At 33.0% G+C, this 25,916-nt stretch overlaps 2 protein-coding genes across 2 annotated transcripts; both read right to left on the reverse strand.

Annotated features, from left to right (window-relative positions):
• Positions 1 to 66: 66 nt before the first annotated feature.
• LOC128166993 (phosphatidylinositol-glycan-specific phospholipase D-like) lies at positions 67 to 17,400 on the reverse strand. The gene is made up of 24 exons (XM_052832478.1): positions 17,116 to 17,400; positions 15,375 to 15,421; positions 14,979 to 15,057; positions 14,543 to 14,637; positions 14,041 to 14,151; positions 10,589 to 10,637; positions 10,366 to 10,432; positions 9,118 to 9,225; positions 8,952 to 8,979; positions 8,076 to 8,215; positions 7,002 to 7,191; positions 6,750 to 6,889; positions 6,322 to 6,434; positions 5,755 to 5,849; positions 5,325 to 5,438; positions 4,856 to 4,933; positions 4,609 to 4,759; positions 4,225 to 4,286; positions 4,041 to 4,123; positions 3,597 to 3,930; positions 3,275 to 3,362; positions 3,072 to 3,178; positions 2,905 to 2,985; positions 67 to 2,390 (listed from the first exon to the last, which is right to left on the reverse strand). Exons 1-24 carry the CDS (start codon positions 17,285 to 17,287, stop codon positions 2,292 to 2,294), a joined length of 2,631 nt encoding a protein of 876 aa, XP_052688438.1. The 5' UTR covers positions 17,288 to 17,400; the 3' UTR covers positions 67 to 2,291.
• A 3,738-nt stretch (positions 17,401 to 21,138) lies between these two features.
• On the reverse strand, positions 21,139 to 22,662 carry LOC128167942 (proton-coupled folate transporter-like). The gene has a single exon (XM_052833941.1). The coding sequence runs from the start codon at positions 22,660 to 22,662 to the stop codon at positions 21,139 to 21,141; it is 1,524 nt and encodes a 507-aa protein (XP_052689901.1).
• Between the last annotated feature and the right edge of the window lie 3,254 nt (positions 22,663 to 25,916).

Below are 25,916 nucleotides of genomic sequence, written 5' to 3' on the forward strand. Positions count from 1 at the left end.
GGGTTATGTGGTTTACATTTGTTTGTCCTTCGATATTTCATTAAGTAAGAAATGAAGAAAGTATACTTTCTGTACTGATCAGTGTTATTTATTTCAACCGAAAACAAATGCATGTATTCAGCAAGTTTATGTTAAACTTGTTGAGTATACTAATCAGTCCCCTTCCCAGTCAAAGACTAACAAACTGAAATATTTGTCGGCTGATAATTATGAACATTTAGGAAAAACTCCATATGAAAGAATTCCCCATCTAATGCAGATTAATTTTTATTGCAATATGAAAATACAGTTTGAATATTACGCACTTTTCCGAGTTCATTATAAATTATCGTAATGAATTGTTTATTCTTATATCCTTTTCACCAAATTATAATACATCAGCGCTTGATGAAGGTTGGTGTAAATATCTTGAAGTTTACAACAAGATACTAGGATTAACAAATGATATGATGAATGGTGGGTCTTTATCCTATAAGGTCAACTTGAAGGTAAAAAAATTAAAGAGACATGGATTCGCTTTTGTCTATATTAAATTTGATTAAAAAGTTTTTTAAAAAAATATATGGAGAAAAACACGTAAGAGTAAAGAAACTCCAAGATAAAAAAATTTAAGACATCGTTGCATTGCTGTCACCAATACTATAGTATGTGTCTTTAAGTTTGAAAAAAAAACCCTTAAAAATTGGATCGACTATTCATGATAACCTTATTGAATAGAACATCGATATTAACCATGCATTTTGCACTTGTTACCCCTAAACTGAATATGTACCCAATCGCGTACTTTGGTCCAAACGAGCGGATTCCGTGACGACTGCTGCAATGCGATGTCTCCTCGCTACTGCGCCAGACGGCACGGAAGTGAAATCAATAGTCAGATGTGACCATTCAAGCTACAATGATATTTTAACAGGTGTAATATTACTGATTAGTCCAAATCCAAAGCAAAGCTTACATGTATCTCATTTATTGAAGTTAAAATTTATTCTCACAAAATTATACCACAGTACAGTCCAATGACTTTCGTAGGTGGTTTTTGATACCTTCGTTTTCACTTACAAATGTAGAATATCTGTAGACATGACAAGGTTCCGTTAGAATGTTAAGTGGTAATCCTACTGACACATCCCAACACAATACATATAGCATTGCATACAGATCAAATGCTGGGTCACAAATATAATTAAAATCAGCTGCTCTGATAGACTAATGCTCTCCTCTAACATCTGGAAAAATATTTGTCCTTATCTCTATCCAGGACTGTTTTAGGGGATTTATACGGTCTAAAAATGTCCACAACCCCCCCCACAACCCCCCCCCCCCCTCTTGAAATATGAATTTTCAACTGACACCTTACAGGTTATACGGATAAAACTACATGTAAACGATGTCATAACAATTAATTATCATAATAAATGGCAAGAAAAAGAAACAATAATGTATGGAGACTTTTAAACAATAAATTGAGACATAAATATCATCGATGTGATAGTAATACAAAGCTAAACAATGGAAAAATACATGAAACATTTGAAGGTTTTTAATTTTTTTCTTAGAATAATATTTCATTATTGAATTTAGGCAAAATAAGTACATGAACTCATTGCATAGTGTAAAACAAAACATCACAGGAAGTAAGAAAAGTGTGTGTTATAAGCTGACAAAAATGCTGCAGATTTTTTCAAGGAATAAGGAATCATTTTTTGAGTATTATGGGGTGATAAAATACGGCCAGGGTGATCAAATCCAATAGAGCCCGAAAGGCTTTATGATAGACTTGATCACACCTGGCCGTATTTGATCATCTCATAATACTCAAAGAATTTAATTTACCTAGTACTTGTATTACATTCAAGAACATAAGAATACATTGAATCAGGTTATTAGCAGGCACAATGCCTGTATATTAAAATAGTCATTGATGAACCCTATCAGACAATCATAGTTTTATCACAGACAAAGATATTGGAAAATGTAAATATAAGAACATTAAATCAAAATCACATTACCCTTGAACACCACCAAGAAAGAAGCACTTGACCTTGAAAGACAGAGTTTGACTTTTTGTGAAAGACTGGGTAATCTTTGTCAAGGACAGACAAAGGAAGTATAGTATAAATTGGCACAGGGACTATGGTCTTGTACACATAGACATTGGTGAAGCAATTATGATCCACATCAGTGGAGGAACTGTGTAAATTGGCACAGGGACTATGGTCTTGTACACATAGACATTGGTGAAGCAATTATGATCCACATCAGTGGAAGAACTGTGTAAATTGGCACTGGGACTATGATCTCGTATTGTATACATATACATTCCCAGACTGCTTCATAGTTCTGGATTTAAAATTGTCTCCGCTTTCAGGAGCGGACACAACTATCTGGACCTGAAAATAAATCGAAAAAATGATTTCATATGTGTAAACTTTATGACAGGAAAGCTGATCATAGACTTTAAAGTTTGGCTGGGGAGACAGTTTATCTAAATAAGGCCAATATAATTTCTGTGTGGGTGACAACAATTCATTCAAGTAGATTATTAACTAAAGTCAATAATTAGATATGTCAGCAATAACTTGTTTTTTTCTTAAATGTTTCCTTTTTATATTTTTTTATTTATATAAAGAGCAACATGTTTAAACAGCTGGTAAAATCTTGTGAGTCTTTTCCAGAGACCTCCCCTTCAGACATTGGTTAAAAATCACCTCCAATTAGTACTTTCACTACTTTGATTTTAATTAGGAATGTCTTTTTTTTTATTTCAAGCATTTTATTGACTTTCAAACTACATATACTGTCACCTGATTCAAATTTGTTTTCTTTATACATGTATTACATTAGATAATCAACCAATGTGACTGGTTGTGTCTTGAAAAAAAATTTGATCCAGAAATAGCATACCTGTTGTTTACATTTCAGAATTGTCATTGGTTTTCCAAAGTCTGTTTTCCAATCTAATCCATATCCTAGAGTTAAATTGGCCTAAAACAGAGTAGAAAAAGTTGTCAATGATGTCAGGATAACTCTGATAATGATTACTATCAGCAGCTGATTCTAATTGTACTCACCAATATTTCTGGACAAGGGGAGATTGAGCCACAAACAGGCGACACTGTAGCATTGTTCAGTGGGAACTGACTGCCACCATAGAATACATACACTTTTCCATTTATTCCTAGAAATCAATGAAGGAAAAATATCATATGCCCTTTGAATTACTGTTCATACTGGTTGATGAAAGAAAATACATCTGATCTGTAAATGTTCTTACTTGAATTGATCAGAATAGTTGGGTTGTCATTCCTTATTGGTGCTGATATCAATAGGTCATCTATACCATCACCATTAACATCACTGAACTGAAAATGTACCAACTAAACTAGTTAAAAACACAGTTCACACAGTTACATTCAAAATATTGAATGAACATGTAATCTTGATACATGTAACCTTAAAATCACGCAGGTTCTAATAGAAAGAGTTGCTCGCTAAAATTTCTGACTTATATCTGTTATTATGGCAAATTTCAGTGATCACTCACAAGCATCAACCATGCTGAGCAGGCCTTAAGTGGCCTGAAACTGTAATCTCACCTTGACAACACTTCCAAATCTACTGAACATCCTGTCCCCAGTGAACTGGGCCACTTCCTTCAGTTCTGTAGTCATCAGAACAACCCCCCCTCCCTGAGTGAATTTTTCTGAAGAGGAATCAACCCTTCCAATCACGTCCATCCCAGGAATCCCCACAGCAAGGATCGAGGATCCGTTACCAAACGGGTCACCTATGTCACTGCTATAGCCAGCTTGATCAAATCTGTTTCTGCCATTAATGGACAAACTAGGTTTTGTGTTAAAGCTTTTTCCAAAGGAGTAAATGTTTAATTTACCGACACTCTGAATGTCTGTTGCCAGGTAGCTTCCACAACTGTAACAATACAGGAAAGGTGACCATTTGATTTTAAGAAGGGAGAAGATGAACTAGTTTTAAGCAAGATATAAGCTGAGCTATAATAATGAATGAATTTGAATGCAGACCTTTTGCATAATCTGTAATATGGCTGACTGACCAGCAGTTGCTTTTTCTTAGCATTCAACCTGTGCCCAAACCAACTGTAAGACTAATATGAAAAGAAAGAAAAGGAATCATTTTTAATGCTTGAATGTTATTTTAATACACACCAGCAGAAATATATAGAGATCTAAAATGATCAGAGTTTACCTGATTACCAAACAAAATCCAAGTCTGTGTCAATTTTTCCACTGGTATATCCATGCCTGAAACTGAAATAAAAATACAGGAATGAAAAGATCAAATAGTTACTGTAAACCAACTTTTATTCGCGTGCGAGAAATTTTCGCAAGGTTCGCGAACCAGCCCATGTTGTTTGATTCTTATCACAACATGGGTCTGGATAAGGCTTGGTCGCGAATATTAGTCGTCGCGATCCAGTTTATCTCCAGGAAATCGCGAAATAAAGTCGCCGCTAATAAAAGTTGGTTTACAATATCGTAAGGTGTTATTACAAGCAGCTTTATTCAGCATGTTTCTAAAAGCTATGCATGTAAAAATGGCTTTGTGTAAATTCTTCAAACAGAATCTTACCCAGACTGTTTGATGAAAGCAATGCAGTTACCATTCCATTCTGAGTCAGGTTTTTGACACTGGCAAAAGGTGACCCAATTACAAGGTCATCCTTCCCATCATTATTGATGTCTAAGCTGGTCATAGAGGAACCAAGGTTGCAGAACTGCATCTGAAAACAGTGTACAGTCTACATATAAATAAGAACTAAGGAGTTTCAATTTTAATGCAAGTTTAAGTACTAGCTTAGTTGTTGTTCTTCCATTACCTGACATGTCATGACCAGATCAGGTTTGCTGTTCCATGACCTTTTAACCCCTGATCCAAAGTACACATATACAACACCCTATAAAAAATGTGGCATTTTAAAGTCTACATAGTGAATCACTGAAAAAAATTAATGGAGACAAATTTCAGAGTGTAACATATATTTTGTTATTATATACAGTGATATAATGGTTTTATTGAAGTGCCAACTTGGAGCAATTTTGATTGCTTCATTTTAACCAAAATTAATCATATTAAGTAGGTTTATAATAAAATTCTATGATGAGGGGAATAAATTTGAATTCATTGTTAGCGTGAATTATTTATAAGCATCATCACTGTAGTTGTGTTCTACTGTATTTTGTTTTACCTAAAGGAAAGTTGCGATCATTATATGTACATGTATCTTTGCTTTCATGTGAAGCAGTGACTTATTTAATACAAGGATCTAGAAGTTTTAATGCCCTCACGTTGTAATCTAACAGTCCTTTGTTACTGAGTGAGCTTGCAGAGACAGCAATATCCATGTTACCATCCAAGTTGATATCCATAGCTGCTAGTGCATATCCAAATCTAGAGTATTCCTGTCAACAGCAAGTGACAGTTCAATGAAAAATAATTCAGTTTGGTTTCATAAGAGAGCATTTAATGGAAAAAAAATAAAATAAAAACAGTCATACCAACTGGTACATAAATATAATTTGTGATATTTTTATACATGTATGTTTATTTGAAATCAATATTAAATTAATTTGATGTCTTAAATTTTTTATGGCAATTAATCAATCTGAATCAATTGACCATATGTAAATGGAGTGAGTTTAAATGATACTGGCCATGAGCATAAGCAATGCTACAGAGAAAATTAAAACATCTCTTGATAAAACTTCCAAGTCATACCCCAGGGTTTCCCTCCAGAATTCTGTTGTATCCAAGAGTCGGGTTATCAATATCCACAAAGGGACTTCCACCGACTGGCAGTCCAGAATCTCCACCTGTCCAACATCAAGGTGAGGTAAGTATGATTCTTGTGTATCATTTACTGCTTAAGATTTGAAGTATCAGTAGCATAATAACTTAGACAGACAGACGTTTCACTGCCATTTATTACTACTAACAGAAGCTGTTAACAATGATCAAGATAATAGGGATTATGTATCTGATATTTAAAGAAAAGAATACCAGAAACAAAAATATTGAATCATTTAGCATCTAATTGTTTTCAATAACAATTGGTATCATCTTACTACCCAGAAATTTATTTTCTTTGCATAGACTTGTTCATTGTTCATGGAAGATCAAAAAACATAAAAAAATCATTAAATTTTAAAACGTAATATATATAAAAATTTTCCTCAATAATGATTTTCTGCTTCCACAAGTCAAAAAACATTGCAACTTTCCTGTTTATAACTTTCAGCCAACTTCTCAAGACTACACTGAACACTTCCCCTTCTCTGTACATACTGTATAGGATGTAGACACAGCCCCTCTGGGGTTCGTTACTGGTACTGTATCCTGGAGAGCCTACCACTAGATCTTCATTGCCATCCCCGTCCAAATCCTTGGCTACCAATGACCTGGATGGAATGAAACAACTTTGCTCATCACACATAAAAGTTAAATGAAGCATTGTAAATTAGGTTTTATACCATCCTGCAACCTACTTGATTCCATGTATAAGTTGGAAATAGATAATTCATCAACTGATGCTGAGAAGAAGAAGAAAATCCTCTAACATAAACTTGAACAAGGAACGGAGCAATTTTTTAAATGTTATTTCACATTCAAATATGATTGAATGGTATATTTACACTGTATATTTACACAGTATCACTGTTAATATCAAGTAAACATGTTTATGACAGTCAAAATTTTTCTTTTCATTGCCTTACCATCCTAACTGGGAGTAGTTTCTAGAACTGCTGTAGTCAATTGTAAAGTTGGGCTGCTGTTTGTTACCAGACTTTGCTAACTCAAAACTCTTTCTTTGAAGAAATTTATAATCTTTTCTCTTTCTATCTAATACCCTGTCCTGGAAAAACAAATTAACAATTAACTCAATAGATAATATTATTTTTTAACTAAAGAAAAACAAACATTCTTAAATCTAATTGTAGTACATGTACTTAGAGAGTTATACATACCTTAAGTTTATCAGCCATCTGAATTTTGACTCCCCTAAGGGATGGTGTAATTCTTAAATCATCCATTGTGAGATCATACAATCTAAGTCTCTGGTAGCGAGACTTCTTTACGGGAGCTAGATTGTCTGGTGATCCGTCCAATCCTCTTGTGCAATTGATAAACACCGTACTATGTGGAACATGGCAAGCTCTAGAAATATACAACAAGATGTTTGTGAAACACTTATGCCCCCCTACCTTGGAAAAATCCATGAAGAAAATGAACAGAAACTGCAAATAATTGGAATTTTTCTAAGTCAAAGGGGCATAACTCTGTTGAAAATTGCTTGAACGTACCCAAAATCGAACTTGACCTAGATATTATTACAATAAATGTGTATACTAAATCTCATTTCAATATGTGCAACTTCTGCAAAGAAAATTGCAAATGACAGGAATTTTACTAAGTCAAAGGGGCATAACTCTGTCGAAAATTGTTTGATCTTACCCAAAATCAAACTCAACCTAGATATTATCATGATAAATCTGTATACCAAATTTCATTTCAATACATGCAACCTCTGCGAAGAAAATGAACAGAAACTATTGGTGGACCGACCGACAGACAGACGGACAGCAGCAATATATATATTCTTTGAAGGGGGACATAAAAATTGTTTTTTTTTATAGAAAAAATTCCGTAAATCAGACAACTAGCTATTATGGTATTCTCCTGAGCAATGAAACAGCCATGGGTGTTGCAGTTCATGTATATGGGAAAGCTCGGTAAAAGTGCATAAACATTTTGAAACTTCAACAGCCTTATCTTAGCTGCACTAACGTAGCCCTCTCCCGTTTTTTTTTTTTTTAAATTTTGGAGAGAACCCTCTCCAGAAAACATCAGATGAAAAAAATTGAAGTGGGCTACATAATTGCAGCTAGCCTTACCTCTACTAACAATGAGATAAACTTGCTCAGTGTTAGTTATGTATGTTAATTTTAAGTGAAGGGGATTCATATAACTATATATTATAAAATTATACTTTATCTGTGTGACATATCTATTCAAGTTGCCAGGAGACCTAGGAAACTCACTGCACTCCTTGCTCTATCATTGTGATGGCATCGTTCCATTTCCTTGTGGTCAGACTTGCCATGTCAGTCAAACCCCCCTGAAAGTACTCCATCTCATTGTCGATCAGAAAGTTGCTGTCATTAGCTATCACAAGGAATGGCTAGAAAACACACAGTCTTATGATAACCATAAATTTTGCATGTATTTTTAAGGGACCTAGGCACAATTTGAGAGAAAGTTTTATTTTTCAATTTGATGTATATAATCGTTTCCTTGTGTATTTTGAATGATTCGCCAAATTTTGAATATTAGAGGTAAAGTTACAAGTGAGATACAGAGGAAAGAGTTTTGCAAACAAAGCTCAATGTCTTTTACATGTACATGTATTTGTTTACAAATTATGCAAAGTACAGTAATTGTCATTTCTTTTCACCAAATTAACTAGTGGCAAACAAGATAAAATACATGTAATTCAATGTGTTTGTAAATAATTTAATCAACAACAAATAAAACATTAGATTGAAACTTATACCAATACAACACACATATACCAGTAAACAATAACAAGACTCGAGCTTTGTTCACAAAACAAAATATTCTAACCTCTGAAACTTGCATATAACTTGATATTAGACCTTCAAATTTTGACGAAGCATTAATAACATTCATATTCTCCATTCTAGACATTTAAAATGAAAAAAAAAAATTGAAAATTTTTAGCTCAAATAGTGTTCAAGTCTCTTAAACAATTTGGATTTTTTCAACGCTAACAATATTGTTCTTGAATGTAGAGTTAAATTTTTAAAAATTCAAGTGCTCAAATGAGCAACATATTGCTGCAGTTTATAGAGGTGCATGAAAGCTTTGTTTTTTAAAATATTTAACATTTTGCTTACCTCTGATCCTAACAAAATTTCTGCTATTCTGTAAGTATGAAAAAAATCTAATTACTTAGTGATCCATTTAACAGTCCAATAAAAGAATTAGTTTCTTTAACAAACAAAAAATTAATATTTTTGATTGATTAAAAGGTTGCAATATTTCATAAACAAAAGTAGTTACTCAGACAGGAGGAGTAATCCGGAGCAGAGTTCTATGGTGTCTTTGTCGATCCTGGTTTTCCCATAGAATTCCTTGTAAATATTGTAGAGATCATCAACAGGCAAATACCTGTAAATATATAGTAAAGTAAAACTGTCTGGTACATAAAGCTGCCGTCTTAATTAAAGATTGCATGTTTGCTTATAAGTAAGACGATTTTTTAAAAAAAAATTCACTAGTATTATTAATACATAATTTGAGCATGGCACTTTTTCATCAGTCAGGAGATCTGGCTTATGAGGAATTTAATTAAAGTGGCCTAATAATATAAAGAAGAGTAAAAAGAGGCCCAAAGGCCACACCGCTCACCTGACCAACAACAGCCAACTGTATTTAGAGTATCAAATTCAAACATCTAGAGAACTTAAAAAAGTATGTATACTTACTTCAAAGGCTTTCAATTTTTTCTCCACATATATTTAAGTGAAACATTGAGTTCCTTTAGTTATTTCAGTTTTTGAGAATAAGATTATAAAGATATTTTCCTATTACATGTAATTCATCCCCATTGCGACCCCACAATTACACTTACTCCTGGGGTAATAATTTGAACAAATTTAAATCAACACTTTCTGAGGATGCTTGAAAAGCAAGTTCAGCTTTCTGGCAAATTAGCTTTTGAAAATAGATTTTTTAAAGATTATTCTTTATATATTTCTATGTAAAGATTTAAAAAAAAACCCAGCCTTTTTCACTGAATGGAAAGATTTCTATAAAAGATACCAAGAAATTTTCAATAATTAAGAATATCTTTCCTTTTAAGAGGGCATGACCCTTTATATGAAAAAACTTAATTCCCCTTTAATAAAAAATATTACTTTGTGCCAAGTTTGGTTGAAATTGGCTGTGGTTCCAGAGAAGATGTAAAATTGTAATGTGAAAAGTTTATCACAACAACAACAACAACGACAGACAACAGACAAATTTTGAAAAAAAATTAAAAGCCCAGTTGATTTTTTTGCTCAGATGAGCTAAATATGTATTCAGAAAAATACAAAAATAAAAGTTGGCCCCATCATTCAATATCTTGATGATTTATTATATAAATGGTTAGTTTTCACTTTTTTCCTATTTGCCCCATATGACTGAAAATAGCATGGAATGATAATCTTTTTCCTTAGGCAATAGTTGAACTTAACATAGCCCTGTAAAAAATATTACTGGAAATAATAAATTGTTAAACAAAGTACTATACTGATTTCCACTTACCAGTATTTATCTGGGTCAATCTTGTAGTCTTTTGACAGTAAGCCATACACATTCCAAACATCACCTCCTACGGATCATTTAATATAAATGTGCAGGAAAGTATTTTTATTTTTTGCTATTTTGATAACTCTACCATGTTAGTAAATATGATTCTGGTCAGAAATTTCTTAATGTGCATCAGTTTAGAAAATTATTTGTACAATTTACAAAAATTGATGATTACCAAAGTCTCCTACTGGATGAGCATTTGAATATGACCCATGAAAATTCATCTGCAAAAAATCAAACAACCATATTTTATGTGTTCTTTACGATTCATATACCTATCATATACATGTAATAAGCATAATAAATTCAGTGATGAAACGACTTTTAAAACCAATTTGGTTAATAGTAAGAGCACGATGACATGATGTGACCCTGCTTGACACCATGTTAAGTCCCCACTGTGCCCGTGAAACAAAAACTTATTTAGTTGGTGGTGCAATTCTAGCCCCCTTGACAAGAAATGAATTGATGTGAGGAATCAAACAATGTGTCTCAGAATGGACTATAAATGTAATATATCCCCTTCAAAGTAAATCTATGAGGCAAATGCATAATATCAATCCCCTTAATGGTACATGAGATATCACTATCCCTAGGGTTCCATGCTACTGAATGCAGTAGATGTATATATCTTTGACTGTCCTTCCATATATTATGCATTTAAGTTAGCCTCTCTAAAATTAATCGTTGGATACCATTAAGTAAAGGAGAAAATCCGAAAACTGTCCATTCTGTGAGAGAAAGAACTGTTCGTGGCCCAAAGGGCCGAGAACAGTTCTTTCTTTCACAGAATGGACAGTTTTCTGATTTTATCCTACTTAAGGTGGCTCGACACACCAATGCATTATTTGATGGATCGATAAAGAATTCTCTTCGAGAAATTATTATTCAAAAATGACACCTATATCGGCCTCTGATTATTTTATATGAATTTTTTTGTATTTTTTTTATAGAAACTGGAAACATCGTTTTAGCTGCGAACAAGATATATTAGAGCTAAAAATTTGTTATCAATTAATGCACAATACAATTATCTATAAATACATATCAAAAACGGCCAGATAAACTTTGAAATATTTTTGTAAAAAAAATATTTATGAAAATGAAAAAAAAGGATTGTAGATATTTTTTAAATCTATGGATAAAAACTGCAGATAAACTGTTACTCGCATTTAACAATTGCTGTACAATCATATTTCAACAAGAAATTGAAACCAAATAGTGAAATTAAAGTATAAATGGAAAATTTTAAAATCGAACCGATCCCGATTGTAATTAAACAGATCCTGAACGAAATCACATAAAGTTAGAATGAATCAGAATTTTGCAAAAATTTCAGGTTGTTTAGCTGTAAAATGGTTTCGTCATTTACTAACTTTATAATTTATATCAATTACTTTGAAAAAAACTGCAGTTTATTTGTAAAATTTCAATTTTAAAATAATTCTGATCGGGATCAGTTTTTTTTCAATCGGGATCGGTTCAAATTGATAAATAGCAATTTTTCCAAAATTTCGCATTTTCATTTCAATTTCTTTGTAAAATATCATTGTTTAGTAAATAGTTTATGTGACTATATGTTATTTTTAAAATTTTATCCATAGATTAAAAAGATATTAAAGAATTACAATTTTGATTTTCAGAAATATTTTTTTAATTAAAAAATTAAACACTTGACCAAACGATCTTTGGCATGAATTTATTTATAATTATATTACACATTAATTGACAACAAGTTTTAAACTCTAATATATTCTGTTTGTCTGCAAAACAGTTTTTCCTATTTCACTGAAAAAATACAAAAAAATTCGTATAAAATAACTGAAAGCCGATATTGATCTCTGTTTTGTGGAATCATGTTTCAAAAAAGATTCTCTATCGATCCATAAAATAAAATTTTGGTGTGTCGAGGAACCTTAAAACATTTTCTCTATTGTTAACTTAATAAATACTCAGGTGTTGGCTTGAAAGATTGCTAAGATTACGTAACATTATTGATTATTAATTGTCCATTTAAAAAACAACAGCAAAAGGGGTGAAAATAATGGTGTATTGTTGAACTTAATGGACAGTGCTAGGTAAGTTTGTATTTACCCGGTATATGATACCCAAGGTAATTTCTGACTACTCTCTCAATCTCAATGAGAAAAGATGTCTTCATTAGATGGAGAGAGTATATATTTGACGCAATCAAAATTTAGAGATCCAGAAGAAAGTGTAAATATGGATGGCATTTTGAGTGATATTTTAGACATGAACAAAAAACCAAAGAACAGAGAGTGAGTGAAATAATTCATGGAAAAGGGGGAAATTCAAATGATGGAAAAGGGGGGAATTCAAGTGATGAAAAAGGGGAAATTCAAATGATGGAAAAAGGGGGAATTCATTGAGTGATGAAAAGGGGGAAATTCAATTGATGGAAAAGAGGGAAATTCAAGTGATGGCCAGTGTGAAAAAAAAAAGATGAAAATGTGCGATACCTGTGATTCTTATAAAGTGCACATAGTGAAATTAATATTACAGTACCGATCAGACCCAACCTAACATCAGAGTAAACCCCAACTAAACCCTGGGTTTTCTTTCTGGGTTTACTTTGGGTTTATTTTTTTAAAATTTGGGTCCACTCGGGGTTTACTTTGGGTTTACTCGAGAATTGCTTTTGGAGTCAACTATAAGCACTGAAGTGTGAAGCAGACCTGTATTTTATCTTATCATCCTACTGCCTGTAATTCCTGCCCCTTGCTTATTCCGGGTTTTACTCTAAGTGTCCACTCTGGGTTCACTTGGGGTTTACTCTGGGTCCACTCTAGTAAACCCAGGGTTTAGTTGGGGTTTACTTTCTGTTAGATTGGGTCTGATCAGTACTGTATCTTTGGAAATCGGTCTTTCTCATTCAAATTCTGATATGTTTCTGGAGTCACATTTACATAACCATTCATTGAAATGGTCAGCATATTTGTTGTGCATGTATGCCTTTCTTCGAGGACGATAAATTCATATTGTAGTAAAATAATATTTCAAAAACTAATTGTGGTATTTATGTTTTTATTTGAATTAAAGTAAATTTTCCTAACTGTTGAGGACCATGTGTGTGTATTGCTTTCAACATTTTAAACCTGTACATTAAGTTACCTGTAGCTGTACATTAAGTTGGAGAAGCTGTCGATTAAGTTAAGAATCGATAGTTTTTTCCACTTAATATACAGCTACAGGTAACTTAATGTACAGGTTTTAAAAATCCAAATCTGTTACGCTATATAATGTACCAAAAACATAAAGGATTACATAACAAAACAGCCTAATATACTTTACATGTATACACTGTGTGGTGTGCACAGCATACATGAACAACCAAAATGTGTAACACGTATGTTGGTTATATAAATCATCTTTGCATAATCAGATTAATTTTAAAAGGACACACCTGGTAGATGTTTTTCATTATCATACATAAATTAATTTTGACAAACTGAAAAATGTTTCAACCATATGGGACATAGTCCAAATATAATGGATCTCAGTACTGTAACATTGTATATTCTCCATACAATCAAGTTGAGTTTCACAACAGAAATTATTTCTGTGTACCCGGTATGTACAGTATGTACTGTATGTTAGATAACTTACATATCCCATGGTTGGTAGAAATCCTTGTTCCAAGTACAAGCTGTGCCAAGTGATATCAGCTACTTGGTGGGACATTAAAGCCATCACAAACACAAATAACTTCTCTGTTGCCTACAATTAATGAAATTGTTCATTTAATAAATGTTATATGCATGTGAGTATCGACATGTTTATACTTAAAAAAAGTTGCCAAAATAGTAAAATTTAAGAATATTTGAAATTAGTTTTATATGCTCCTCATAATTAGCTATTATGTTCAAATAAAATGTAGTTGTCTCAGTGGTTTCTGGGAACAATATAAATTCCAAACAACGACAGGCCGTGACCCAGATCATGTGACTTACCTCAACTGAGGTTTCTTAGGGCTCTCTTCTTATAAATGGGAATATGCACTTTTTATTTCCATTTCAATTTAACAGATTTTTTTTCTAAACAACAATATGAAGTAATGTTCTATTTAAGACAAATTTTCATCTAATCTTAAATTCTAAATTGTACTCACCATATCCCATGGTTTAGGTAGTTTATTGATGTAGTTTATGCTAACATTCAAGAATTCCCCCCAGTGAGTGTCTTCTGATACATCATGATATATACCTTTAAAAAAATACAACAGCAAAATATTTTTTTTCAATAGATAACACATTAGTTTTATCAATATTTGCAAACAGTACAGTAATTTTCATAGATTCAGTAAAATTCTGTCTCAAGGCAACATAAATTCTTGACAGTAGTCATAGCAATGATATCAGTAATTAATATGTCACATCTTACTTGAGCATTTGTTTTTCTTGGATTGACGTAACAATTTAGGAAATCGATGAAATTTCATGTTCAAGGAATATTGATTAAAACCACAGTAAACTATATAGTCTAGGAGAATAATTAAAGTTAAAGACATCCACATGAAACTTTGGAGACAAATGAACAGCTACTACCTTTGAAACAGATATCATCGTAAAAGGCATCAGGATAGGGTGCTCCTCCATTAAATGCATCTTCATGAATATCCATGAGCTAGATATCAGAAATATCTTGTAAAAATTGATTGCTGTACAATATTGGTACAAATCAGATGTTTTAAGTAGATTGTTAATCATTAACACATATTCTCAAAAGATTTTTACTGAAGATTTTTACTTGGCAATAACCAATGGTCATATTAATTTTCCTATTCATTAAACTTGAACATATTTGGTCCAAAAGAATTAAGGTAATGAATTCTTATGGTAACATGTAGTTGCTGATTTAGTTATATCATTGTAGTGAATTTTGACAGCTGACAAGACACAATTACTAATACCGGTAAACTCAATATATGTATTTAGTCATACCTTCCTATAATGAGAATTCTCTTGAAAACTGTCTTTAGCTCTTTCCGCTGAAAAAAATACGGATTATGAATTGATTGTTTATTTTTTATATATGGCACCTGTTTATCCAATTTGTAGCAAGTTTTCTATCCCTCTTTTCTATATCTTTTTTCTAGCCTCTGTGAAGGGAGTGGAAAACCCTCATATCACATACATCCAATACAAATTATAAGAGTTTCTTTATATAAATCGTATTTTTCTAAAACTTGCGTATTCGTTTGTTTCTGAACCAGGTTAAAGGAACTTAGACATGATCTGAGCTCAAAATTCTGAATTTTGATTTTTCCAATTTTAATGTTTAGAATGATTATTTTATGGGTATTTTTAATGCTTCGTCAAAATTTGAAAATATCGAGTTACAAGCAAGATACAGCGTATGTACCGGTAAACAAAGCTCGTTCGTTTTGTGAACAAGGCTACAGTGTTATTGTTTACGAACATGTTTTATGGTATAAATTTCAATCAAACGTTGCTTTCTTCTTTTTATCATATCATTTATGAACACATTGAATCAGTTTATCTTGTTTGCAGTGAGTTATTTTGTCAAAGAAATATACTTTCCGTACTTTACATTATTTGTAAACAAAAATAAGACTCATGATTAGTTTATGTAATTGTGTGTATATGATAGGCTTAGTACTGCCACGCTCCTACTAGCACTAGCTAATGGGTTTAACCCTTTAGCTCAGTCGTAGAGCGTTGGTTTTTAAACTGAAGGGTCCCGAATTTGAGCCTAGTTGTGGTCGTTTCTCCTCCTCTATTACATTGGCGTCCAACAAAATAACCCACATGGAGTGGTTAAGAGAGTCTCGTGTGAAACCTCTAAGAGATGGAAATCTCAAAAGAAATGGGGGAAGAGTGTAATAGTGTGTGATTAGGTATATAACAGATTCAATACTGCCATGCCCCTATTAGGCTATTAGCACTAGCTAGTGGATTAACCCTTTGGCTCAGTTGGTGGAGCGTTGGTTTTTAAACTGAAGGGTCTCGAATTTGAGCCTAGTTGTGGACTTCCTCCTCTTCTATTATATTATATAATGAATTCTTATCTAGGTATCTCTCTTATAACTTGACTTCTAATACGTATTCAATTTTTGGTCAATCATTCACAATGCACAGGTAAACCATTTTTAACATATAAAATAACAATAAAAATTTGATCTCAAATCATGTCTACTCTAAGTCCTTTTAAGAGAAAGAGTTGAATAACTAATGAAGTGACTGTGTGTATAGATTTTGAAAGTTTTTAGCCAACAAAAAGACTTGTGCATAATTGCCCCAAAATTTAAATTTATTAATCTTGATTTGAATTTTCTAGACAGGAAACTAGTCTTTATGTTGTAGTTTGTTATTAAAAGAAAAGAAATTGGATAAAATAAACTCTTGAAATTTAAATCATTAAAATTTTCTTTAGAAAAGGTGACCCCAACCAGGAAAACCCAATATCAAACCAATTAAACATTTCTGAACTGACCTATCCCAAAACATTTTGGAATCATGAAAGCTCTATATGACATGCAATACACAGCTTTTGTTTTTTATTGGCGCTGTATTGTAGAAAATGATATTTAAAGAAACATGCACTACCCTATCCCAGGTACCCCCCCCCCCCCCCAAGTCCCAATCCGCCCCATACAAAAACAAAATGAAGCAAAATCAAGAATAACACTTGAGAGAATATTAAGTCATAAGTAAAAATTACCTATAATCGTGTGTGTTATTCCACCGCATCCAAAAGCAAAATCTTTTTGGAACGACAAGAGGCATAAACCTATAATGCACTTCGCTAAGAAAACAGTACCATCACTTCGCGAATCCATACTTAATACAGAATTACTGATTAAACTACTTGATACATCGTGTATACGGGGCATGTACGTTCTTTATTGATTGTGTTATACTTGCTTTAAAAATGTTAAATTGCCTACGTACGTATCGCACTTTTTATTTCAATATCTAGCATGTAACATGTTTACAGACCTGTGAAACCGAAACTAACATTTTCAACGAACACCGAGCCCGATGCTTTTTTTTTTAAGTTTACTTGTTGGCATATTGTAATGTTAGCATGATATTATATATAAATGCTTTGTAAATGCGCATATTTAACCATAATGATTTGTGATTCTCCTTTTTTAAAACTATAAAAGTACAAGTTTACTTGCTGATATAATATTAACATAATATGTCATAAATTGCAAGAATACAGTACAATTTCCCAGTACGACAAATCTGTCACCCAGTTACCAATGTAATAATCATCGTGTTATAAATGGCCCTCCAAATTCACAAAAAATGAGCTTAATCTAGTTTCACATTTGATAAATTAGGTTTATCGACTGGAATTAACTATAATTTACGAACCGCAACTGAATCAGGCAAGTAGCATCCGGGGGGGGGGGGGAGGGGTGCGGGGGGGGGGGGGGAGGGGTGCGGGGGGGGGGGCACTTTTTTTCTCGCAGCAACTAATTTTATTAAATTTACATAGTAAAAATAGAATTATCATGGAGTTGGCCCCCAACTTTTTTGGGAGTATGAAAATGAGAAAAATTGAAGTTATAAGAAATAGATATACCCCCCCCCCCCCCCCCCCCCCCGATTAGGAATTTGAAGATTTGGGGAAATTGCCTTTCTCCTTTTTTTTAAACGTTAACAAAACATTTTCCCAATAAATATAGATTTGTTCACACCTGTAAACTATAATTTACATTCGTTAACTATAGTTGATAGTTGTTAATCATAGTTTCACAATCGTGAAACTATATTTATCAGATAAATTATGTTTTGCAATCGCAAATGGTTGATTTCAGTGTTAATTATAGTTTTACACTTTTGAAACATGGATAATTGCGTTAAGTATGGTTTACAGATGTGAAATATAGATTAGTTTATCGACAGTGAAATTATGATTAGCTCATTTTAGTGGATTTGGCGTGCCATACTTGTATCTATATGTATCTGTGTTCTGAAAGAGGGTAACAAAGGTAACCAGCTGGGTAACAGACCCTTGTACATGTATCAATATAAGCAATTATCCGTCTCTTCTAAAACAGGTTCTGATTGAAACAGCTGTACATATATCAGACAGAACTCAGAATAGCAATGTTTAGAAATGTATCCTAAGGCCAAGCTAAACTAAATTATTTCATGCACATTGATAGGGGTGTGGTAATTTTGTATTTCATTGTACCGGTATGTAAAACTTATATCTCAGGCATCTTAACAAATTAAGATATGTTGGCATTGCATGGTTAAAAATGAATTAGGGGAATTAGGGAAATCCGTTTCATCATCACCATCATCCTTTCAGCATATACGTACCGCCACTGATTTCAAAATCCACTAATATTCTGAAAAAAAATGACTTTCAGTGATATCATCTGACATTCAGTGTGCATTGACCTAGCTACCTCTGAAATAAAAGGTCATCGCTATTAAAATACTGTGAATTAATTGCATATAGTATTTTTATATTTCAATTGGATTAGTTTTTTCTTGGACTATAATACTGGGTTAGATAAAATTAGATGAACATCAATACATGTGCCTCTATGTATAAACTACTTTCTGTTTGAGAGTCCTCCACCCACTTGGGAAAAGTTTTGCATACAAGCCCATTATTCTAAATTGCTTAAAGATATGGGTTTGATTCTCTAGCATGAGTTAGACTTGAAAATGACAGAAAAAAGTATTTGAGGGAAAAATATACTTTTCAAAGGACGGGCGTATAAGGTATTATACATCCCCCAATTGGAGCAATAAATAATAACTTGTTCGAATGTAAATAAAATATGTATATTTGGCTTGTACTTATACGTTGTTTATACTATAAAGGATCTATTGCGATTAATAATTAAATTGACCTACAGAGGAGGTGGATTTCCCAGAAAAAAAAATCACTTTTGAAAATCAAAGTTTTGTTTGCTATTTTCTACCGTAAATATTTCTAAATTTTTCGAATTTGCATTTTGAACCCATCTTGCAATTTTATTATAATCTTCAAAGTTGGCTAAAACAGCATTCTCTCAGTAAAATGGTCCATTTCTGCATGATTTTTGGCCTAGATATCCTTCCGGACCGGCATGCCCCTAAAAAATCTTAGATATTTTGATGAGTTTTGTTCAAAGGAATAAATTAAGATATCATTTTTTTAAGGGCACCCCGATTCTCGGGTTGATTTAGCAAAAAACCGACAAAAATTTCGGAGACCGATTTCTATCATAGTAATCTATATTTACATCGCTATTATTAACTTCTGGATAGCTCAGTAGGTTAAACTGCTTGCTATGTAACAAGTGATGTTTTTTTGTGCCCTGGTTCGATTCCATCTGTGGGCGTACTTATTCTTTTTAAAAATTAAACATTTTTATTTTTTTTCATATACATGATTGTGCATTTTTTATTTTACTACGATTTTCTGGTGTAACTTGGTGTGAATGTAAATAGATATTATAGAATTGATTTTTTTTTATGTCTGCTTGCCTTAATTTCTATCTCGTCTAATGAATACATGAGCATAACTCCTGAGACATCTTAAAGAATAAAACATTAATGAAATGAACAATAAATGACACTGAATAATAGACAAACATTAAATCATGAGCAAAGGTAATAAACTTATATTCATATGTACAGAGTTACATTACGATTCCTTCTACTTCTCACGAAAATCATAGCTCTATAAAAACAATCTACATGCCCTGATTATCGATTGGTCGAAACTCGAAACCAACCGTGACTGAAACTGACAGGACTGAAATCTACACGACCCTTAAATCGATTGGTCGAGACCTACAGCGACCCACGAAAATCACGGTCTGCACGAAATGATCAAGATGATTGCAAACTCAATTTCCCATAGAGGACGATTTTGCTGTTTCTTTTAGCTAACGCACAAAGAAGGAAAAGAAAAAAAGGACAACTTCTTGGCTGAGCTGTCTGTGCTGCTGACATATTTCTGTAATCAGTCAAAATCTTGAAAATCCTAATCCGTAAAAGTGAGGAAAGGGGGAGGGATAGCGTAGTGATCCTGTTACTTTTATTTCACTGTCAGTTTCCTTACTTTTCACCTCAATTTCTTGCGTGTGTGCTCCCCAAAAAAGGGGGGCAACTCCATCCTGATTGACTTTTTTATTAGTATTTAACAAAAATGTTTGCTGCGAGTTAAAGTGGGAAAAGTGGACAGTCCCCTTTCCTACTGCACCTCCCCCACCCCCTGATGCTACGTGCTTGCAAAATACTACCCAAAATAAACAGACCATGCAGCTATAATATTTATATGAAATTCATGAAACTATTGCAGGGTTGTGCAATGCTGAGGTGAACATTAAGGCTGATGGACCTCTTGTTAAAAATTGATTATTTCATTGAAAGTGAAAAGGTTCTTTTTAAAGTTGGAAATAAAATTTCAGTGTATGGTGACATGCTTTCTGGCAGTAATTAAAAAGAAAGGACTATACATGTATACATTTTGAAATAGATATAATAGATATGCAATTTTGAAGCCTCATTGAATACATAAATACTCAAGCATCAGTAGTGCAATAAAATGTCATCAGAATGAACCATTTGGTATAAGACTTGCATTGAAGTAAAACTCAAAAGTAGGATGATCAAATTGACTTTATGATCAACCAAAGACTTTCAAGGTTTTGAGACCAGTTCTATAAAACTGTAAAAAAGAAAACAAACTATTGGACAATTTGTGTATGGATCACTAAAACCTTTATTTACACATTTTTGACAGTTCGGGAATGATGATGTACACAGAGTTATCGTGTGCGGAGAGTTGAGGTGAACTTGGGTATGTCTTTGACGGGACCTGTGCATGTATTTGATGGCCTTGATCTTCTGCCTTTATAGTATCACTTCCGTTGACTGTTGCATGGTCTGTTGCCGACTGCTGTAGATTTTGACGTCGGTTAAACACGATCAACACAACAGCAACAAGAATAGGAAAAAATGAAAACGCTTCTATCAAAAAAGCCATTCCACGAAATATATGGACAGTCTCGCTGTAGATATTTACAAATGCTATTGTACCCAAAAATTTGGCTATTGTTTCCCCACTTGACAAGATGGCAAACATCTTTCCCGCCTCGTCCTCGCTCACAGTCTTACTCAGCAAAGAACGCAAAGAAGCACCGATCATTCCGATGAAAGATCCGATTCCTACAGAGGCTAAAATCATCCATGATTTAGTGCTAAAGCTCAGGAAAATTAATTTACTCGCGTTGGAGAGAAGTCCTATTGTTAGGATGATTCTGTCTGACAGCCCTAACTTATTGGTGAACAGTGGTATAAACAGAAGCAAACCTACTCCCATTAATGCATATTCTGAAGACAAAAGATATCCAAACCATGACTCCGACCAGCTCAAGGGACTTCTAGTAACAAACATAATTTTGACGTCCGTCTCACCAACTTTACACATTTGACTCACAATTGACATGATTATCAGGGTGATTAAAACCGTTCTGTTGTTACCGGGACGTGGCTTTGATATAACCGCTATTGTTTCTTTTATGTGTTGAATCTGGAACAAACTGCATGATTTTTCATCCGCTTTATCTGTTTTCTTATCGTTATCGTTTAAAAGAGTCAATGTAAGAGTAAGTGCAATGAGGTAGGATACCATAATCGAAGCAAAGACAGTATTTAAGTCAAATACGTCTTGGAATAATCCAGAAAATAACGCTCCAAGAGATCCTCCTAAAAAATTCATAGCCAATAGTAATCCAAAATGACGCGTGCGGTTTTTTTCGTCCGATAAATCGAACACGAGGCTGTTGATCGCCATGGTTATCATTGAGCTTTTTCCACATATTCCCTGCATCGCGGCCCCTCCTAAGATCAGAGGAATTCTGTACGCCGGCACCAAGTTACTTGTCCCATAAAGTATCACCGCTAACATGCTTCCAAAACATGGAAACAAAATGGTGGGTTTCCTTCCATATTTATCACTGTAGGACCCACAAAACATTGATAATACAATGGCGGGAACATTTAAAAGAATCCTGTAGTACATCAAATAGTATCCGCTTTGTTTTTGTATATCATCTTCTAGTTCAGGGTATTCATCTAAACTTGAGCAAATAGTTTCATTCTTATTATTGATGTCCTTGAGAAACTTGTGGCACACAGCGCGAATTAAATATGGACGTACTGTAGCGTCCATCATTGACTCTCCAGTCTTGTACAAGAATAGCACAGCATCTATGACGATAATACTGTTTTTTAAGGAAAACATGGTTGCAAGTTATTCTTGTTTGGCTTTGTCTCTACGGGATAAACAAGAAAAATCGAACTTAGAATAATCAGAAATAAATCGTTAGTAAAATTCAAAGATCGTCTGTACTTCTAAATCAATTGCATTTTTTTCAAAGACCAATTATAAAATTAATACATAAATATTAATTGGTTGGATAAAACGCTAGTTTGCATACAAATATGAATATACACAAAAGTAAACTCGAATAAAACAAATTATGAATTATGCCTCTTCATTACAAACTCAAACTAGTAACTAGGTATATACTAGTAGATTAAGGCGGATGTGCGGTCATCTTGTACATTTGAGAATAAAAATGTAAACATTTCTTCAACAAGCTTGTTTCTGTCCAAAACTGACTAAAACAGTTGACAAAAGATAAAAAAAGCTTTAAATGTACATTTAAATGATATTGTACATGTTGTTTTGTATGCGAACATTCAACACAGATTGTTTCGAATTGACATTAATTTTTTGGGATGAAAATATTACGTCAGGGTGCCTCCATAGACACAGGAGTTCTAAGTATAATGGATTTTCTTGTTCTAAATGTATATCCAATGCCGACTGATAAAAAAAGGTACCCTATTTTGAGGCAAAGTTACTACATTAATGTGCAAGATTCAACCTTTTCCTCAACAAATGGTTGTAGAGATGACACCAATGAAACCCTCTCTTATTTTTTCAGATTTTTAAATCTTTAATATAAGTCTGCAGCTGCGCAGTTCTACAATTGTTCTAAATGATTAAAAAGATAGTGTTCTGTTCTTGTATGCTTACTTTGCATTCAAAACAACATGTACAGCCTCATATTTATTGTTTTATCATCTTTTGACAATAGTTTTGGCCAGTTGTGGACAGAAATAAGCCTGGGTTCAAGAAATGTTAACATTTTTATTCTTCAATGTAACCCCCCCCCCCCTTTAAAATATCTTTTGATCACTGAAAGACGACTTTTTACCTTACCTTTTGGAGTCTGTTTATATTCAATTAAAATTTTTAGAACTATTTGTACTGTGGACACCGTGACGTAAGTAGCAGGGATGGACAGTTGCACTCATGGGTAGTTTTTCCCCAACCCCCATCCCCTCATAAAGAAACACAAAAGTTGTTTACGGTATCTCAACACAGATTTTGCATAGTTAATTGTTATGCTACGATGATTCAGCTATCATTTTACTTTTTTATGTGACTGTACCTACAGGTCGTTGATATGAGAAACGTATAAAAACGAAATGACAAAGGTCCGTATCACATTTCACCTCAAAATTCGTTAAGGCAGGAGTGTCGTGCAATTTATGTGTTGTGTAATTTATTTTGTGTTGTGTAATTTATTTTGTATCATTTAATCTAGTTGCATTGTCATTTTCTGTAGTCTTTGACGTAAAGTTAGAGACCGATTCTAGCTAGATTAGAACATTACGTTTTAATGGCGACCAGTTGTGTCCTACAAAAAAAATGCATATATAACAAATATTAAAGATCATGACTGTTTACTTGTATTTTAAAGTTTTTATTTTATAAGGTCATACATAAAAAAAGGAAAACTGTATTTGGGACCATAAAAGAATCTCAAAATTGCTAAATTATTCATGGAAAACATTTCAAAATCATGGATTGAAGATTTCATGCTTAAAATTTTCAAGATATAAAGCACATTCGTGAATTTCATTCATCTTTTCATAAAAACTTAGTTTGGTTTGTTTCAAATTTTTCATTTTTCTTAAAAATAAGGAGGACCCTTTTAAGAAACATTGTTAAACTCCTAACATAAACAGATATTTGTTAAGGAGCTGTGGGGCATCAAAATGTTATGCAATGCATGTTATTTATAGCACTTTTTATCTCAAAAATGTCTTAAAATAAAATCTGAAACATTTTTTTCTTCAGTTTTCTCTGAAAATAGAATTATTTGCAATATATACATGTCTTTCAATGATGGAATTCATATGATGGTGGTGATAAAATCAAATTTTAGTATCCAATACTTTTCTTTAAAAAATTAACACGACAATATTCTTTTTTTTTCAACATTGTATATTACAAGTAACTGCATTTATATGGAGGGTAATCGTGTTCAAAAATCCAGACATGTAAACATGTAAATCCGAATATGCAATCGTGTTGATGTATGAGCCTGAGTATGAATATGTGTAATTCTGATCGTGTAACCTATAAAACTCGGGCATAAACACGTGTAAGATTTGACTCAGTTCCTTCGCATGATGCACATTTTGCAACTTTATTGTTTACATTAGTTAATTAAACCTTCAACTTTTCATACTTTCAATCCGTGGTTTCTGCATTTGTAACTTCAGGCTCGGCAATAGCACATCTGACATGATACAAATTGACAAATGTAAAGTCTACAAGTTTGTCGAATTTTGACATGACCTTATGTGGCAACTGCCTTGCTGCGGGAAAAGGCATGCCGTAACCGCCGGAATGAACGAAAAATAAACATAATATTCAGCTAAACGGTTGCAATAAGCTTTTAATGAACGACACCTTTTCTATCGAAAACACCAGTATTATTTTTAGAAAAAAAATTGAGGTATGATTGAAACTGGACCAAACAGGAAGAGGTTCATGTAGAAAAAAAAATCGTTGCTGATGTGACGAATTTCCGTAATATAATTCTCATGGTATTATAAAAGGAAATGCCTAATATCTTATTTCTCTAAAAAAAAAATTGACATGTAATTTAAACTGGAATATAAGTAAATGCGTACTCTTTTCTAGAAATGAGATCAAGAAATTTCCTAAAGGGGTAAATATATTTTGAGCGGCATGGGGTTCGAAGACCGCCGTGAGGTCCCATGTAACTCCATTGCTTCTGAATTCTATGAATTTTGAGAGAGAATTTTTAACCGGGTTTCCGATTATTGAAATAGTAAAAATTGCAGGCGGGCGAGTGGCTGTCAAAAAGGTACCCTTATTGTATCAATAACTCCTCGAACAGTTTTCAAGATAGGACGTTGTTCTTTTGCAGATCATTTATACATATATCAGAGGTATGCAAATTGCTAGGATTTTGATATCTGATAATTTATGAAAAAATATCAGCTGTTGAACTTAGTCATTTTTGGGGTAAAAACATTGCATATAGAGAACCCCATTTTTACTCATGTTATTTTTCTGAATTAGTTAGAATAAACGACCTGCAAAGATTTGGTAATTTTTCGCGGAAAAATTTATGTTACTTTACGTGTATTTATACTTTTTGTTGTTGT

The sequence above is a fragment of the Crassostrea angulata genome, chromosome 10, assembly GCF_025612915.1.
Source record: "Crassostrea angulata isolate pt1a10 chromosome 10, ASM2561291v2, whole genome shotgun sequence".
Lineage (NCBI taxonomy): Eukaryota > Metazoa > Mollusca > Bivalvia > Ostreida > Ostreidae > Magallana > Magallana angulata.